Source organism: Cottoperca gobio, chromosome 9 (assembly GCF_900634415.1).
Source record: "Cottoperca gobio chromosome 9, fCotGob3.1, whole genome shotgun sequence".
Lineage (NCBI taxonomy): Eukaryota > Metazoa > Chordata > Actinopteri > Perciformes > Bovichtidae > Cottoperca > Cottoperca gobio.
This window is the reverse complement of record NC_041363.1, coordinates 12,219,543-12,238,553: the sequence shown is the minus strand read 5'-3', so window position 1 is coordinate 12,238,553 and position 19,011 is coordinate 12,219,543. Positions and strand designations below refer to the sequence as shown.

Here is a 19,011-nt window from a genome sequence, read left to right as displayed (position 1 = left end):
CGTAGAGGTTTGTTTATGCGTTTGCTCTCACCTATACGAGTCCAGAGGCACACAGAACTCTTCAGTAGGGAGCGCTGTACCCAGACATGTTGATCCTTCAAAAACTTTGAATGGGATTGAGAAATGATTGATGATCTGCATAAAAGGAGAGAAAAACAATTACGTTGATATACAGTAATTACAATTCATATTTAAATTAGCTTTAAGGAATGAAGTTAACAAGAGATCCAGTAGGGGATCAATGAAGGGGAAAGTGTAATTCATATCATTACAACACACCATGACATATTCTTTGCAGATAAGATAAACATAATGAGTAAAACAAGGAGAGAACATGTATAAGATTATCTGTGTAATACCTGGAATGGAGAGCGGATCTTGATGTACTTGCTTCCCTCCACAGAGTAAATCTGACAGACGAGGAAACGAGTGACTCCTGAGTCTTTGTGCATTACACTGTACATTCCCCGGCCCACTTTGATCAGGGGGATCACACTGGCTGAGGTGTGCCCCATCGGAGCTGGAGAGGGCAGAGAAAGGAGGAGAGGAGATGGATGACGACATTCGTCAGAGAAGATAATCACCATTTGTTTTAAATATAAAAACAGAAAACATTAATTAGGTCATCATTTAAAAATGAAATCTCCTTTAATCATTTAGTTGTAACATTGTTTGCATCAGTGTTTGCTGGTTTGATAAAGTTAAAACAAAAACAGAGTTTCCAGCCAAGGACTGAATTATTTAGGCTGTGTGTATAACTAAACAGTGTTGGCAGTAATGTGTAATATTGTGACAACTAATTGACTAATTGATTGACTTTTACATGTGCATATTCAGTACACCAGTATTTACAGTATAATTGTGTGTACAGGTTAACTTACTCGGCTGTATGTAGTAGTCCTTCCCACTCAAGGAGATCATTGCTGAGAACTGGTCGGATTCTGTTGTGGTGGAATAATCCATCCCGACCGTTTCCCCATCCTGCAGCTCCACCGTGCCGTTGGTGCTCTGCTGGCCGATAGGACAAAACATCTCACTGTGGCGGACGGACACCGGCAGGCCCAGGCGGTTTTTCACTACAAACGGAGCTTCATCCTTCTGGAAGGCGTCAGCCGTCTGTTTGGCAGCCTCTGCAAATGCCTGGGGGGAGGCAAGAACACGAACACTATAGATGACCGCCTATCCTTATACTTCCTGTCATAATGATAACAGCCCTTCTCTTACCGTGCCCATGTTACTCAACATGGTCAGTCCACATTTGGAGAGCGTGATGTTGAGCTGGTCATTACTGCTGATGACGATGACCGTCTTGTAGTCTGGGACATGGAAATCCACTTCATCTGACAAACCTGTGTACTTCACTGGCTTCTTCTTCATCTGGTTACAAGATAGTGAAACGTTAGAGACACTGTATACATATGTGAGTACATAAAAGTGTGTTTGTGCGTGTTTTGTGTTTATGTATGGTACATCAGCACCTTCAGTTCCAGTCTCCATGATCTGAAGCCGTCTCTCGTCTCATCTTCTAAGGGCTCCAGCAGCGGTTCCCACACTCCCATCACCTCATTGTAATAGTGAACCTATGGTCCAAACATTTTTTTTTAAAACAACAGCAAAAGTCAAACATTCGTCAAACATTCTAGGGCTGTTTTAGACAGAAATGTTCGTTTTAGAATTAGGATAAGGTCCCAGGATCAAGTTTAGGAAATAAAGTGCTTGTGTGCGTTACCTCCAGGTTGAGCTCGCTGTGTAAGTTAATAAGTGTGGACCAGTTTGCAACGTCTCCATGGAAGGAGGACTTGACCAGAAGCATGGGGATAGTGCGGTGTCCCACTCCAGCCTCCAGAGTCAGACAGATGGATTTGATGGTCACCTGCAGGGATGGATAGCCAATGAAATGACACAACCAGTTCTTATGCATCAACATGTTAATCTGTCTATAGAATAAAATATTACTGCAAAACAGATCAAGGGTGACCAACGTAAAAATCATAATAGCATAAAATCAACCATATGATATTATCAGTTGAGTCAATGCAGCCAATGATACCTGTAATGACTCTCCCTGTGGTATCAGTGGGGCCAGTGACTCTGGGTCGTCATCCCCTTCCTCTTCTAGGAACCAGAATTTGAGCTCCTTCCAGCCCCGTTTCTCCCACAGGTCCACGGGAACAGGACTATCCAGCTCCTCGGGGGTCTCTGCTGTGGGAGTCAGTGCAGACTGGATGGTCATCACTGTGTTGATGATGATTGGAGATACCTGGGCAGAGAGTCAGACAGCAGACACATACAACTGTTTTATACCACTTTCATAGTTCAAAGATAAAATCTCAAAGTTTCTAATCATACGAAGGAAATTTCTTTGCCTCAATCTTTGCTTTCACTTGATACCACAATTTACATTGACGATGGCTGATAGAAACTTTTAAAAAGTATGTCAATATGAAAAGCTCTATGCTTATCATAAACAAAACTGACCAGTAAGAGAACTACTACTGGAAAGGGACACTTGAAATGTGTTATGATAATGATTCTTTGTATAAGATGGTGCAACCAGACATACTGGATGACATTATATCTCTTATGATTAAATGGATGCATACAAGGCAGTTAAAAAAAGAGACGAGTTTCCATTAAGGACGGGATCGATTCACTTACACTAAAGCTGGTTTAAAAGTAAAAAACAAACGATTAAGGCATTTATTATCATCATCGACTAGATGGAACAACTTAATCCCTTGGAAAACATTTGAATGATTTATTTGATTTAAATATAATAATAATAATAATAATAATAATAATAATAATAATAATAATATTTAACTACCTTCAATGTTAGAGCATTGATGGAGACCTCCATAGCCTGAGGGGAGGTTGGGGATTGAGCACTCTGGAAGAACACCTGACACGGCTGCAGCACTGTCGTCACATTGTTTCTCCTCTTCTCTCTCAAGAAGGGACACGCCACGACCTACAGGAACAACCGTAATTAAATAGCACCTTTTTTTTTTATATTGCTTATTTTTGCATGCAAGACAACATTTTAATTATTATAATAATAATAATCTGCTTTTTCAGGCTTGCATTACAATATGAATACAAACCTTGAGGTCCTTGATAACAGCAGTCATCTGTGATCCCTCTGCATCACTTCTCATCACTAGTTCACACTGCGTGGTCATCACCAGGGCCGGGGCGTCAGCACGCGTCAGGTCAGCCACAAACACGATCTCCGGGTTGCGCAACTGAACATTCATCTCTGTCTTTGACACCACGGCTGGAGTGACGGCTGACGTGGGCGGAGAGTATCGAGAGAGTAAACATCAGTTTAGGTTGTAAGGCAACAGGGATAAAGTTGCGTTGAATTCTTCTTTAAAACAAAATTGTTATTTCTTCCACATGCTCTCCACCTGGCTGTGTCTAATTAGGAGAATTTGCAATGAAAGTCCCTTTCAACTAAATTAAAACTGATGTGGTTAACTCACTGGACTCTTTAGAAGTAGTAGAGGAGTTGATATTCTTTTTCTCTCCCGCTCCAGTACTGCTCTTGGGTTGCGGCACTTGAGCAAAACCCTGCTGGGTGGCCTTGAGAAAGATATCTGCCACCGTGAGAAGGAATTCCATGCTGGCACACAGGTACACATCCTGCACCACCGTGTCCAAAGTGGTGCCGTCACGGCCCTGACGGTAGTTCACCTCCACCATCATGTTCTGTTCTGCACCAGGACGCATTGCAATCATCCTGGAGAAGACGTAGCAACAGAGAAACAAAACATTAAATGTTTACATGCGTCCGTCCGTGCGTGCTTGCGTGCATGCTTGCGTGCTTGCGTGCGTGCGTGTGTCCAGTACCTCGGGGTGACCATCTTGATTTTGGGTCTCTTGTCATCTAGAAGGCAGGCAGCCAGTCGGACTGAGGCCTTCATGGAGCTGTCGGAGAACATGTGGACAGATGTGGAGATGGTTCCCAGCGTGAACTCTGCCAACTTCAGCTGCACATCGTGTGACTCCAACATATTTATCTAGATAATGACACAAACATTGTGTTAGACTGAGTTAGCGATGCACAGTTTTGTAAAATGAGGACGGACAAGCTTCATTTCACACATCACTTGTGTGTAGCTTACTGTGTGTGTGCACGTGTATGCATTACCTCATTCCCATTAGGGCTATACAAGACAAGTGTCATTGAGTCGAACTTGAAGTCTAAATTGAGTGTGTTCTTCAACTTGCTGCTTTTGTGGGGCTCCACAACAGCAGCCGTCACAACTGTGTTGCCTATAAAAGTTACAAACCACATGTTAAACAAGTTCATTAGCTTTTGGTTACAATGATTTAAAGGAGACATATCATGTTTAGTTTGAGGTTCATGCTTGTATTTTGGGTTTTTCTACTAGAACATGTTTAGATGCTTTAATGTAAAAAAAAAAAAACAGTCTGCTGTGATTGGCTTGCAAGAGAAATATGGTGTACCTTTGCAAAGGTAGTTTTCAAGCTGTTGGTGGAGATACTCAGATTACTCTATTCTAATGAGCCTGCGTGTGACATAAGAAGGGGGCCAAATCCCACATATTTTGACCTAGGCAGCCCACAAAATAACTTTATTTAATAACATATTTTCAGATTTCATGAGCTTTCTAGGATTTTCATGGTCCTGGAAACTCACATGGTCCATTTTCATTTGGTGGACTGACACAAATGTACTCATCTGCCCATTAAGTTTTTATGTCTTATGTCCAATTTTTTAGAACCACTAAACACATGTGAACCCAAACATGCATAACCACAACTCCTTACTGCTGGCTGGTCCGGTGGTTCCAGATCCCTGGGACTCTTTGTTAGATGCAGAGTCAGCAGAGTCAGAGGAGGGATCAATGGCGGCCGGAGGAGCTGGAGGTGGAACAGCGTCAGACTTCTCTGACAGGTTCTCGCTCAGAGTCCTCAGAACCACTGTCATGTCGTCCTGGCTGAGGATCAGCTGTTGGAAACAGACGCAGGCATTGATAATAATATACTTGGAAAAATGAATGGATGTAAATTTAGATTTTTACCATAAGCCACTTCTTAACGTTGGGATCAGAACAGACAAAAAGGACCTATCACTAACAAAATCATAATATAGATTATTCTGTAGCCCTGTTAATTATTAGTCGGAGTCGTTAATCAATCACAAATTAATATCAATAATATTCTGAGGGAATATCATTTTAAGATTCCTTTTTTGTTTTTACATCACTTTCTCAGTAACTACTCAGTAATGCGATTAACGGTGAATATATTACAAATATATATCTTTTTTTATATTTCTCTATAATTTTGCATTAAAGTTCTTAATTAAATGAGAATTCACACAGAAGAATACAAAAATAGGTTTTACCGTGTGGTTATTTTATATAGACTATTTATTTGTTGAATTACCAGAAAACCTGCTGTACTGTGATATATCGTTAACGAGATATGAAATGACTTAAATTGGGATAAAATGATTTTGGACATATCCTAGTCTATAGAAATGACTACAATATGTGTTGTAAATCAGTAATTCCTTCTCCTTCTACCATTCAGCACTACTTACAGTCGTGGGCTTAAGATGAGCAGTGATCTCTATGTCAGGTATGCTGTGGTACCAGTTGGATGAAAGATTTCTCTGGACTTCCAAGTCCAAGCTGAGCGGCATCAACAGCTCGGTCTCTCCCTGAAAACCCTCTTCTATGTATGTGGTCCTGGAAGCAGCAACAACACACAAGTAATGAGAGACGTTATCGAGAGAATATGCAATTATTGCAATTCAGTCACGTTTTTTTTTACTGCTCTGCAAGAAATCTTCTTTCTCTGACCTGTACATCTTGAGGTCAGTCAGTCTCACAGTCATTATATCCACAACAGGCGGGATCTTAGCATCACTTTTAAAGGGCTGCTTTGCAAAGCGATTCTTGACAGACAGCAGACCAAGGTCAGCTACGATGACATTTGAAGAAGAGGAGGACTGCGGCAGGAAGATGACGGGTGCATTGAAGTGGACGTTCAGAGCGATCCGAGTGCTCCGCTCGGCCAGCTCCTTCACACCCGACGCTGCCTTCTCTGCAGCCTGGACGGTCACCTCAGCCAGGGCCTCTTTAGCCTCCTGGAAGTTATTGATGAATGCCTGGGAGGAAGAAAGAATTATTAGCAGAAAAAATGGGTACAAGGAAGAATGAACATTTATGCATCATTAATTTGAATTGAGTTAGCAAGAACTTCATATTCAATTTAGTTTTATGGCACAAATGTACAGTCCTAATTTCATCATTACCTTATTAAATGTAAATACTGTCTAACACATAACTGTGCATGTGGGGGCTCTACCATCATTTCCCCTCACAGATTAAACTGAATGGGATGAGACCAACTGTTAACCGTCTTGGATTGTGACAGCGATGTGTGATTCTTACCAGTATGGAGAAGACAAACTTGTTGAGGAAGATGACCTGGATGCATCCCACAGTCAGCGTGACAGAGGTGTCAACTTTAGACATGTCCAGATAGAAGTCTCCTTCTGTTGCGTCTGTATAGTTTACCATGCGGAAGGCAAACACTTCCTTATCTGCTATAGACACGGCCTAAGAAATGAATGAGGGACAAGAAGAAGTAAAGAGCTATAGGCAAACACAAATCAGAATCATATACAAAAGGAGAGACTTCAGATATTAGGTGAAAAGTATACTGGAGCACACGGATTAAAGGCAAAACACTTTATTAACAGACTAATGTTTCGACACTGGGTGACTCACCTTGGATCTAATATCTGAAGTCTCCCCTAATATGTCATTGCCTTACTGTGAGAGCAGCGGACAGCCCTGCAATTCCTTGTGAGGCGGTTGAAGCGCAATTAACCTCTTTTTTCATTAAATATCCGCTACTGTTCTTATACAGAGTGACTTATGTTAAGTGGTCAACATTTATAAATGCCAGAAATACAGGTAGTTAAAAACACAGGGAGAGACAAATACATATATAAATATAGAATCTGATTTGTATCAAACAAAGAGACAAGTCAGGAGCACATTAAGCATAGAGTCCAAGAAGGCCACTTGCTGAGTGTACCTTCTTGTAAAGCGCATCTTTGTCGCAGTCGAGGATAACAATGTTTTTCAGGTTGGCCAGAACCTCCATCCTCTTTTTCCTCATCAGAACCTCAGAAACCAGACCTGGATGGTTGAGAAAATGAGACAGTGAGAAAGCATTTAATGGCATACTTGCATGCAATGCATGGAGGGCCAATTCAGAAAGCTTGCATCCTAAGACACATAAAGAACTTTAAGTGGCAACAGGCTTGTTGTGGGGGTCACCAGTGGGACACTGACATGCAACACCATTTATGGTTGATGAAACAGTGGCAACACAAGCAATATCCACAAATCTGCAATGGAGAGGGACTACATTTAATATTTTCAGGAGGTGTCACAACTCTTTCATACCTTCAATACTAATCTCAGAGATCCTGGCTTTCTGTCCCCGAATGAAAACCTTCAGACAGCGGAGATCAGCTCTGATATGCAAATTCACCACCTCTGCAAACTTTGAGCTCTTTGTACCTGTGAGAAAAAGGTGTCAGGAGAGAAAAGGTGAATAAATAAAGACGTGTGAACCACAGAAGATTGATGGCTTTGGAATGTGAAATTGAATGAGGACCAGTTACCCTTTTTCTTGGTTACTGTAGTTTCCTCCTTTTTCTGTTCCTCCTTCTCTGCCTCTTCCTCCTCAGGGATGACGGGGAGCTCCTCCTGTCCTCCTTCCTTCTTAGGCGATGGAGGAAGGAGGTTGTTGAGGAAGTTCATGGTGTTGAGTAGAGCCTCTGTATGGAGATGGACATCCAGGGATGAGAAGGTCACCTGATAGGGAACGTCAAAATATTAAAATATCAGAGAACAACAACAACAACATGCCATATTTGCTTTTTCTTGCGTCAAGTATCATTGTTTGATAGTGAAACTTGCAGAAACATGCTATAAATGTACAATACAAATAACAACACAGAAACATCTACTTTGTTATTACTAGTTAATTAACATTTCCTTCACCTTGATGAGCTGCTCTGTATTGTTGTGTTGAGACTTGAACTCAGGGCCGTTCTTATCAGCCTAAAAGAGACAAACAATCCTCAATGAGAAAGACATTTATCTACATTTGGAAAATAATCATTCAGTATAATTCAGTAGTGTATTGGAGCTGAACGTGGTCTGTTTTAACGTATAGCATCACACAGTACTTTAATATACTCCAGGGTTAGAAGGTCAACCTCTGCATTGTCTAGAGTGGTGATAAGCTGAACCTGCATCTCTTCAGAATCTGTACAAGGAGGAAACAGATAGAACATGACGAATGAAAACTGCAGCAAAGACTCGCCTGGGACTGTCTGAGGTGACACACAGTCCTGCACGCATATACTTACCCATGTATTCAGGGCACTTGAGGCAGATCTCCCGTAGGTAGGTGTTAGATGTCATGTCAAAGGTGCGTAGTTTCAGTTCAGTGCCCAGACCCTCTATGTCCAAGTGGAGCACTGTGACCTCCTGATCCCCAGACAGGCGACACAACTGAACAGAGAACTAGATGAACAAACAAGACGTAAGATTAGAATAATGGAGACAACAAGAGAATTAAAACAGCGTCAAAGACTGTGCTTGTCAACCTAATTCAACAAGACCTCTCTGTACCTCACTGATTTCAAAGTTCATGACGAAGTCAGTCATGTTCTTCTGAGCTTCTGAACTTTTTCTTTTGCTTAAGTTTGAATAGCGCAGTGGCATGGGATTATCTGGGAAGAATGGTCGATCACCGACGGGAGAGCTGGGAGCATCGTAGAACAAATCTTCCTCTGAGCCTGAGGAGTGACAAAACCAAAAACACACACAATGACCTCTGTGTCACACACTCAGAGTGTTACAAGGTATGTAGTATGTAGCGTGATGAGTGGGGTGCAGAGAGAGGAGGAAATGGCTACAGAATGTGCAGCGTGTTTTACCCAATGAGGTGATGCTGATGGTCTCACATGACTCGAAAAGGAGAGAAGAGCGCTGGTCAGCTAAATTCAGAGGTCTTCTGGGAGTGAGCTGTGGGGTGAACGACTGCTTTGGCTGAGGAGGAAATGACATCACATGAATCAATGACATGACAATGACATTTTTTTTAGAGCAGTAGGGTGGGGAACAGGAAATGTTCAGGAGTAGATAAAAAGTCAACAGTATATGCGACACAGAAGTTGATACCATTTGTTACATGAATTTGGGGTTAAATTTAACCGTTTCTTACTACTCGAGAATTTATACAAATGATCAACAATACCTCAAAAATACCATATTTGGACACCAAGACCAAAATTATTATTATTATTATTATTATTATTATTATTATTATTAATATTTGTATTATCTCTAAACTGCAGAAAAATATATTTCTTTGCCCAAAACTGTTATTTTGTTTTTTATTGTTAATTTGTCTGATCCACACAAAACGTGAACAGAGCCATCTAGGCAGCATCCTGCTGTTCTTACCTTTAGGTTGGAGGATGGAGCAGAGCTGTGTGCAGCAGGTCGGCTCTCAGGCAGTGGGATACTTTCTACTAGCTCCAGAACGTTTCGAAGTTTAACATCAGAAATACGAAGAGACAGCAGAGGGAGCTCTCCAGACATCTTATACCTGGAACACATTATGCAACCATGAAAACACAAAGATACACACGCAAACGTAGGTCCTTTAACTTTAGTGTGCCTAGAATCTTTAATCCTTGCAGCATGGGAGACAAAATAACTGGATGTATGGGGAAGAAACTACAAACTTACTTTGCCATGCGGGAGTCTTTGATCACCATCGCTCTGCTGAAAACCACTTTTAGATCCACTGGCTCTAGAATGTGCAGCGGCGACTGTTTCTGCTTACGGGCCATTTTCCAGTCCCAATCTATCACACACAGAAAATGTTTTACATTTATTTTTATTTGACACACACACAAAAACTAACATTTATAATTTTCCTTTCCCCATTTATGTATGGGGAAACTCTCAAACATACAACTCAAAAGAACCTTTGAAACATGAAAGGCGATCGCTCTCCTGTGCGTACCTGGTTTGCTATAGAGGAACTGCAGGCTGCTAAGCTGTATGTCAAAGCTGTCGTATGCTCTGGACATGATGTCTTCAATGTTGCTGGAGCACACAGACAGCTGAGGCAGATGCTTCTTGCTTTGACTGGACATCTGAAAAGACACAATTAATATGTTCAAACTTTGTAACTCTGAAGCCTTCAAATTAAGCCTTTGTAAGATAACTCAAAAGGCTCTTTTACAATCCTACTTTTGGTTAAAAGTCGGTTTTGTTTAGTTTGGATGTTCAGCGCACTGTCAAGTTTTGCACTCTCTGACCTTGAAATGTCCGAGATCCAACAGTAGGATGTTCTGAGTGCCGTTGTAAAAGCCAGTCTGTGGAATGATGACATAGGAGGCCATCAGGTTCACTTTCAGGTCGAGAACTTTCTGTGTTTCGATCACATACATCAGACCTAAAAGAAAAAGATAAAGTGTCGTTAACTTAGCAATCGTAGCGAGAAAGAGACAAAACAATAGAATCAGCTTTGTGATCAAATACAGTCGACTTTCATGACATAACAAGAATTGTTTTATTTAATTAATGATGATGATAGAAACAAATCTTGATAAAGTTTAACATCAATCACTACTTGTCATAATGTTTGTAATATGTACATGTATATTTAATTAATTTAATAACTTATTAGCTTTTGTTTTCAATTTCCAAAATGTTGATTTATACATTTCATACGTTGATAATAAACTAATCATAAAACTAAATCCTACCTTATTCTAACTGCACTGTAATAAGCACTGATATAGTTATTGGCTGAATTTAGTTGGATGGGAAAATGTAATTCAGTAATTTGTTCATTTTATATCAGATGTGGGTCCAGTGAACTCTGTTGAGTAAAAGCCAATGATGAAAAGTCTTTCCAATGTTCATCTATAAATTGCAGTATGATATATTATCAATATCACAGAGCCTTGTTCAATGTACCCAGATGAGCTGCAGTGAATCATCAGTGAGTCATTGTAGGAAGAAAATAATTCAGCAAACAATCTCAGGGAACAACAAGTCTCAAGAAAATAAACAGGAACACCGCAATTCAACATGACTTAGTGGACGAGTAACGCAGGCTGTATGTAAGCACATGAGAAAAGGAAGATGACCCAGTGAAAACAAGGACTGAAGAACGGATATATTTGTTTGGACCAGAATGTTTGTTCATGTATGTGCAACTCACCGGTGGCTGTGCGGTCTCTAAACTGCTCCAGTTTCATGAGGGTTGTAGTTGGTGAGCTCATCCAGCTGCAGGTCGTCAGGAGGCATGAAGAACGCAGACATGCTGTTCACTGTTATCTACGCAGACACACAAACAAAGAATACATTTCATAAGTACCCCTTTTATGGCTTTTATTATGCTCATACTTGCACACTGACAGACACCACTCACGGCATCGTAGATGATTTCCAAGGGTTGTGATTCCACATGAAGTCGTTGGTTGGCGCTGTCATCCATTGGGTTGGTCTCAAACAGGATGCAAAGCAGTGGCGTCCCTGCTCCTGTGGCTGCCTTCCTTGATGACAGGAGGGTTGGTGCGGGCCGGTTTCTGGCCAGGCCGCTGACTTCAAACAAACTAAGCTGGGCTGTGAGTCTGATAAAAAAAAAGAAACTTAATGTCAGTGCCACTCATGCCAGGATCCTGAGGATGAGATATACTGTGGGGGATCCTACTGTCCACACTGCTGAATAAATAAAAGACCAGCTACAAGGTTGCTACTTAGTAGTAGACTCATGTGAAAATAAAATTCCCCTACAGTGATTTGGTGTTAATAGGGAGTGATGTTTTTTAATTTACCAAAAGTAAAACCACAAACTGCTTCTACTAATACTTTACAAATTACAGTGTGTTTTTTTTTATTTTCAGTTTTTTTTTTGCAACCAACTGAATACCCCTCCGCCTAGCTCTCCCTTTCCAAACGTGTCGGAGAACCTACAGTACGGTGGTGCAGATTCTGTGGAAGAGGACCCGCTACCTATGTAGATAACGAAAGGCTCATTCTAAGCTAACGAAAACACAACAGTTCTTAGTTTCAGGTAATTATACATGAAAACATTTTATAAATGCTATATTCCATTTCTGCCAATACATCCCCGTAACCCTGGTCCTTTAAATATTGTACTCATAGGTTTTATTTTCAATCTTTAATGAAACAAAAACAAAAGTGGTTAAATGTTTTTTGATTTTGACCAGACTCTTCAAAACTACAACGCCCCAAAAACAGAAAGTTATGACAAACTTGATGGCTTGTGCTCCAGGTCTCTGTGTGAGTGTAGACTTCATCTCTCCCACAGTCAGACGGATGATCTCATTTTTGTCCTTGTCGTCTTTGATGGACACAGACAACCTCTCCATGTGGAAATTCACCTTCATGTCCTCAAACTATAAAGAAATGAAAACATAGTTCATAATTAAAGTGTCTGATACAGAATTTGCATTTTGATCTTATTATTATTATTATTATTATTGTTATTATTATTGTATAAGTGAGATGGAGAGACAAACAGAGGTGTATTATTAGCACAGGTGGGGAAGTGACTCACATCCTTTGGCAGGTTGGGATTTGCAGCAGTCTCACTGTAGCCAATGGCAGTGTAGAGTTTGGCTTTCTCAGCGGTGGTTAAGAACTCATCAAAACCTGAGACAGACAGGCCAAGAGGGAACAAATGGAATAGAAAGAATGTGAGGAGTAAGAACAGCGTTAGCTAACACTGGAGCACTTTGCTTTGGTCCTGTTAGCCACAGCCGCATATTATCTTTTATATTATCTTGCTGTGCTTTTTTTATATCCTTATGTGTATTTTCTACATCCTACCTCCAGTCTTGACATCTTTTGTTTCTGCTTCGGCCTCTCCTCCCCAATTCCACATCCAGTTTAACCAACCCTGAGACTCCTCTTCCTCCATCTTCAGCCCTGGACGGTAAATGTGAAGGCCAGCCTTGCTCACCTGGGGAAGTAAAAAAAAAAAAAAAAAAGACGGTTGAGCTCTAACTTTTTGTTTTATAATTTTCAAACAAATGAGAAAGCGCACCGTGTTATCCTGACACCGAGACTGTTTCTGTACAACTAATTGTAAAGAAAAACGTTTCCATAATGTTGGCAGTTTACTTCGGCATATTTCCCTGTGAGTATCAAGGCTCAGTTTAAACTGTTTCTTCTATTCAGTTTGTGTCAGTGCAGATACAAATCAAAGATGCACATATTCACTGAATTATGTGTCCCATGAAATTAATTCAATTTTTTGCTGGCCACCAATATTCATTTGCAGTAAATTGTATGAGAAATATTCTGTTGTGAAGTTTCAGTCTAATGCAAAGTGCTGTGCAGGAAATCCAAGATTAGATCTCAAGTGCATAATGTATGACACTTCAGACCTCAACGACGAGATGTAACTGCTGAAAACTGTTAACACTGTCTGTTTTGTGCTTAGTCTTTGGTCATAAGCGGTGTGTTGGAGGAAACATGCATTTCCGAAAAGGAATGGCACAGTGTATCATTTCATATTGTGTCTATTTCTTCTTAAATCCATCCATTGGCATGAATGGGAAAGTATTAACCATTCTCTTCTGTAGCTGTGGAAAGTAGAATACTGGAGATAGATGGATTAACATGACATTACCAGCTGAGCACAGCATTTGCTAGCTACAATGCTGCAGTCATTACGAGTTATGCAACAGATACTGTACAAAGTAGAATGCAGTATAGTAGGTGAGACACAGCTTACCTCCACCTCAGCCTGCTGTCTGGCCAACGTGATGTTAAAAATATCCAAGGTCTTCTCAGGCGCCTGAGAATAGATAAAAGACAAGCTGATTAAAGCTTTGAGCAGCTCCTTGCTACTCTATGCAGGAATGGATCAGTTACTAAATGTCCATTAATAATCAAATCAGGAAGAGACGATGCTTACAGAGCAGAGAAGAATTTAATGTTGTATCTCTCCGCGGTACATAATCAATCTCAAATGCACTTCAATCCATCCTTTTATAGGGTTGAACACCGGATAAGTGGGAAATTATGGCTAGAGCAAAGCATCACTTACATGATATTGAGATGGTAATATCCTTGCAATTAACTACTTGTATATTATATCACATTTACATTTCATATAGCCGATGAATTATGGTCACTGTAGTCAAGTCGGTATTTACCATCGTACAATCGGGCAGAACTTGCAGTAATGTCCCACCAGAAATAGATTTTGCGAGGAAAAAGTGAACCAAATAGGTCCAGAACTCAAAGCCACACCTAAAGCCAAATCACAATTATATGTAGGACAGGTTGTTTGAGATGCTACTCAACATGAAAGTAAATAGAGAGCAATGCTTTTAACCTTCCCTTCCTTATCTACCTACTTTGGTCTCACAAATCCTTATGTCATATTGTTTTAATGTAAATACAGCTTAATGGCATGACAGACACAGGATCTGCCAAAGCATTTCCAAACAATAAAATCAAATACATATAATAAATGCGGTATGGTCATTCACAACACAATTCCAAATAATTGTAGCAATGTAATAATTGTCTCTAGCTGAAATCATATCATAAATACATGACAACAAGTCAGATGAGGAAACAAATACTTAAATGTATCCAGAAATTGAACTTAATATAATAAAATATTAGGATCTTAAGAGATAAAAGTGGGAAACTAGATATCTCCTTCCCATATCCAGTTCAGCCCTGTCCCACCTCTAGTGCCTTGAGCAGCTCCTCGCTGGGTTTCTTGCTGGTGATTTTGGTCTTGTACAGCTCTCGGTAGCGTTTCACCAACTGCCGGTGACTGCGAATGTGCCGCCATGACCACATGTGGAGATGAGGCTTCACATCCACCTCCAGGATGCCTGTGATCACGTACCTCCACCTGCAAGGTAGGAATTTAGAAGCATACAGTCAACTTCACAATCTGCTATTTTAACTATCGACACATGCAAGGGTGGTAAAATGTCACATGTCATATGGCATTCAAAAATTGTAAAAGTGTTTTCTGACCATATGCAGGCATTCTTGTGAACTTGGACCACGGGTCTGTATTTCCTGTACGGCAGATTCCGCGACATCAAATCCACTGAGCCCAGCAGCTCCAGGATGCTAATGTACTGGAAAGAGAGGAAGTAAGCAATTACACATTGGCAAAGAATCCTGACAGAAATGCAGTTAAACTCACTGAACATCTTCACTTTCACTATTTGCCCTTTCAACTGTTTAATTGATTTTCTTTCACCTTGTTTGTCTTCTTTTCCTCTCTGCCCCCAAAAAATGTGTTTTAACCTGGCTTTGCCTTTTACGTAGACAAGTACACACAACCCAAACACCTACCTGGGGTCTGTTCAGTTCAAAGGCCACCTCACTGAGATTGACCATCAGGTCGACTTTGGGGGAGGAGAAGTCCACATCTGACCTGGGATTCATCCGCAGTTTAGCGTCCGCTGAGATGGGACGAAAAACTGTGGACCAGCAACAACGGGTAGATTATTTAAAGCAAATTGGTAACACTAATGATATTTTTATAAATGTAAGGGTTGGACATGGCTTTATGGACCTGTAATTTTAGTAGGATAGGAAAATTGAAAACATGTTTTGAATTGCAAGGTTAGCCCCTTCAAAAATCTGTGAGCTTGTGTCTATAATTGAAACTCAAAACAAAATATGTTGTGCGGAAAATCTGTTAAAATGTGTTGGTGGTGATGGTGCGTCACGCTGTGTGAGTCACACATCTTTGAGGCACAGCAGTGTCAGTGCAAAACATTACATAACGAGAGCCAATTCACTTTCTATAAGCAAACTACTGATTCATGTGTGTCGAGTAACATGTGGCTTTTAGAAGGGTTTCATTAGGCGGCGTAGACAACATTTCCAAAGTGAGCATATTAAATAACAGGATAGAAATGTGAATAAAGTCTGACAGACTCACTGAAGTCATGGCTGACAGAAAGAGAGTTGTGGGTGTCGATGCTGCTCTGGAGACATTGCTAGAAAAAGACAAAAGGGAAAGGAGCTTCATTAACATTTTACAGGTTTTCATTTCTCAATATTTTCATATATATATCATATTTAATCTCTTTGTGTTACTGCTTTAACAACCTCCAGAATCAATCCATCACTACACCGCAATAATCAACATTCTACTCATTGGGCTTATTCTAGAAAGATGTTCCTTTGTGGATTCAATGAATGGTTAACAAAGTCTGCATTGATTTGCAGAAGTCTGAGAAAAATAAGGCTTTTCATATTGTGACTGTGACTAAGATTGTTCTGTGTGCCGCGATAATGAGGTTGTGACTTCAGCCTTAATAAAGCAGAGTAAGACTAAATGCAGGCTGGTGGAGACAATGTACAACACAGTAATAATAGTGATGCTCACCAAGGCCTCATCTGCACTGTGATTGGAGAAGAGTAAAGAGTCGACATTCCAGTAGGCAAACAAGTTGTCTAGTTGAACCAACTGATAAGAAGGAAAACACAAAGCAATGAGAGTAGTGCAGGGGCAGGAAATATAGCTGACAGTGTACAATGATATCTAAAGTCTGGACACAACAGTTGGGTTATCAGGAAATATATTTCGTTCCTAGAACAACTGCTGACAAACCAAAGCAACTGGTTCAAATGACAAAACACATGCCTTGTCACACAGGATGTATTTCATATTTCCTATTAAAAATAGAAATGTATAGGTTTTTATTTTTTTACCTTGAAGAAAAGCCTGGAATTCTCATCTAAAAGTCTGGGATTCCAGTTCTCATCAGACGTCTGTAAAGGTCAAACAAGCAGATAGATATGGGGTCCTTCATGAGATTACTTTACATATTTCATATATATAATTATCTTTAAGTTTTATGTATTAATTCATGATTAAGAACACTTAATTGCTGAATGTAAAATAGGATATAATCTGACAGGAGGGACATTACAGCACATTACCTGAAGACTGAGGTTTTTAAGTGACACTCCAAATGACAAAGGACAGTTTGGATTAGTGACCTGTGGAAAACAAACGGGAGAAATAAGAGCTACGCCTGGTTTCAAGACTATATTTACTCTGCATGATCCATGAGGTCATTGTTGGAGGATCACCTCTTGCCTGTGTTTATTACTTACTGCTTACTTACTGCTTACTTACTTACTCACTATAGTGACTCATTTTGAATACTCACATCATCTTCATAGCGGACGTGGATGTTAGAGATCTTAACTTGCAGGTTTTTGATGACCTGAGTGACAAGCTTCTCCACAAAGGTGTCCTGTTTTTCCAGATCAGGGTTCTCTGTCAGACAGAAACAAAGGTGATAAATATGAGAGCTAATCTGGTCCTGCAACTTTCCTAAAGCTTACATTTAGGAACAAAGATGTGACCTAATGCTCCATGATAACAAAGTGTAACAAAACTATAAATCCTCCTAACATTGCTTTTAAATACAACATGCCATTGCACCACCTTTTATTTTTCAGAATATCTACTAGACTCTCACGCACTCACGCACACACGCACGCACACACAGTCCCCTTAAAGTCAAAGCAAGCTGAACGCTGACCTTGCTCGGCAGCCTTCAGCTTTGTCTCCTCTATCCGCTGTAGCTCCCTTTGACGAGCCTCCTGTAGCTGCTTCTCCTCCTTTACTGCATCATACTTTATGCCTGGAAAGAATTAAGGGGTCAATAAAATAAATAAATAAAATACTATCTGTCTGCACATCTTGGAAAATAATTAACTATAAAGAAAGTTAAGCTTGAGTTTCCTGTTTGTCCTGACAAGTACTTTAAGGTCATGAATAAGTGAGAGACCTTCTTTGTCCAATTACTGTGCTACACTGTGTTGTGTCTGCTAATCATAAGGGTTATTCAGTAAACTGAACTTGATATTACTGATACTTTAAATGCATGCTTTGGGATTTTGTTCACTACAATACATTCATTAAATTGCAAAGATGTTTTGGATTTTTTTTTTACTTTGACAGAAGAGCATCTTAACATTGACATGCAGCAGGTTAATATCCCTCAGGCACGGTATGCGTCTACTGAAATGTTGGGAATCAACAGTATACGCTATAATGTCTATAATGAGTACTTAAATCTCCTTTTTCTTTATTTTCTGTATCTTACTTGCTGTGGGGACTATGAGCAGATAGACGCCATCCAGTGTCGCCTCTACTGACTGGGTGTAGAGGTTCTTCCATGGTATCTTTAGCTCCAGCCGTCCTATTAACAGAAACACAAGGTGTGAAAATATTCTTCTGTATAGAAGGTAAGGTGGCAGATAAGGACAGTAACTACAATCTCACCTATATGACCAGCTCTCACTTTAAAAGGAATGTCAAGTTGACTCTGCAACAAAAGAAAGTTGATCATTGTAACACAAATCCAACATGAATGCCAGAATATAATGACAGATTAATTTTGCTTACTAACACATTTATTAGCAACTTACCAAGGCATTTTCCTTTATTTCAAGATTTGTAAGAACAGCATCACCTGTGATCACAGGAGTATTTGTTTACTGATTGTTACTATGTACATAGAAACACAGTCCACTCTACAGAGGGGGGGGGGGGGTATATTACTGCTATTCATGACAGCTTTGGTAAAAATGCACTCTCTGGTTTAGCTAGTTTACTAGTTGCTACAAGTTGGTACATGTTAAGCGTTGGCTCTAAACACCGCTTTTCTAATCCTCTCACTCGTGCAGAGCTGGGAGTATCTGACTTTCTGGCTGAGCTTGTGAAATGGACTCAGTATGAACCACAGTGGCGAGTCTTATCCTGGCTGTGTGAAAAGGTGTGACCCAGAACTGCGTGCTTCTCTTTAACTCGCACGTATGGACTGAGCAAACAGTCATGCCATATCAAACAGGACACGTTAATTTAAGGAAATTGTAGCATTCAGAA

At 40.2% G+C, this 19,011-nt stretch overlaps 1 protein-coding gene across 1 annotated transcript in view; it reads right to left on the bottom strand.

Moving 5' to 3' along the window:
* vps13a (vacuolar protein sorting 13 homolog A) overlaps nucleotides 1-19,011 on the bottom strand; it is a 36,169-nt gene that overhangs the window by 16,737 nt on the left and 421 nt on the right. The window contains 47 exon segments of the mRNA XM_029439204.1: nucleotides 32-135; nucleotides 360-520; nucleotides 882-1,140; nucleotides 1,225-1,377; nucleotides 1,479-1,580; nucleotides 1,730-1,873; nucleotides 2,051-2,260; nucleotides 2,828-2,971; nucleotides 3,105-3,289; nucleotides 3,486-3,742; nucleotides 3,853-4,022; nucleotides 4,154-4,278; nucleotides 4,798-4,978; nucleotides 5,576-5,723; nucleotides 5,838-6,145; nucleotides 6,432-6,599; nucleotides 7,084-7,187; nucleotides 7,458-7,574; nucleotides 7,679-7,871; nucleotides 8,061-8,120; nucleotides 8,249-8,328; nucleotides 8,432-8,588; nucleotides 8,697-8,863; nucleotides 9,005-9,116; nucleotides 9,534-9,678; nucleotides 9,822-9,939; nucleotides 10,102-10,234; nucleotides 10,400-10,536; nucleotides 11,311-11,359; nucleotides 11,361-11,426; nucleotides 11,521-11,722; nucleotides 12,369-12,511; nucleotides 12,673-12,767; nucleotides 12,945-13,077; nucleotides 13,855-13,917; nucleotides 14,823-14,994; nucleotides 15,123-15,229; nucleotides 15,450-15,577; nucleotides 16,045-16,102; nucleotides 16,495-16,575; nucleotides 16,821-16,880; nucleotides 17,052-17,111; nucleotides 17,285-17,394; nucleotides 17,663-17,764; nucleotides 18,230-18,325; nucleotides 18,409-18,451; nucleotides 18,555-18,598. Of these exon segments, the coding sequence (XP_029295064.1) occupies nucleotides 32-135; nucleotides 360-520; nucleotides 882-1,140; nucleotides 1,225-1,377; nucleotides 1,479-1,580; nucleotides 1,730-1,873; nucleotides 2,051-2,260; nucleotides 2,828-2,971; nucleotides 3,105-3,289; nucleotides 3,486-3,742; nucleotides 3,853-4,022; nucleotides 4,154-4,278; nucleotides 4,798-4,978; nucleotides 5,576-5,723; nucleotides 5,838-6,145; nucleotides 6,432-6,599; nucleotides 7,084-7,187; nucleotides 7,458-7,574; nucleotides 7,679-7,871; nucleotides 8,061-8,120; nucleotides 8,249-8,328; nucleotides 8,432-8,588; nucleotides 8,697-8,863; nucleotides 9,005-9,116; nucleotides 9,534-9,678; nucleotides 9,822-9,939; nucleotides 10,102-10,234; nucleotides 10,400-10,536; nucleotides 11,311-11,359; nucleotides 11,361-11,426; nucleotides 11,521-11,722; nucleotides 12,369-12,511; nucleotides 12,673-12,767; nucleotides 12,945-13,077; nucleotides 13,855-13,917; nucleotides 14,823-14,994; nucleotides 15,123-15,229; nucleotides 15,450-15,577; nucleotides 16,045-16,102; nucleotides 16,495-16,575; nucleotides 16,821-16,880; nucleotides 17,052-17,111; nucleotides 17,285-17,394; nucleotides 17,663-17,764; nucleotides 18,230-18,325; nucleotides 18,409-18,451; nucleotides 18,555-18,598 (6,154 nt within the window).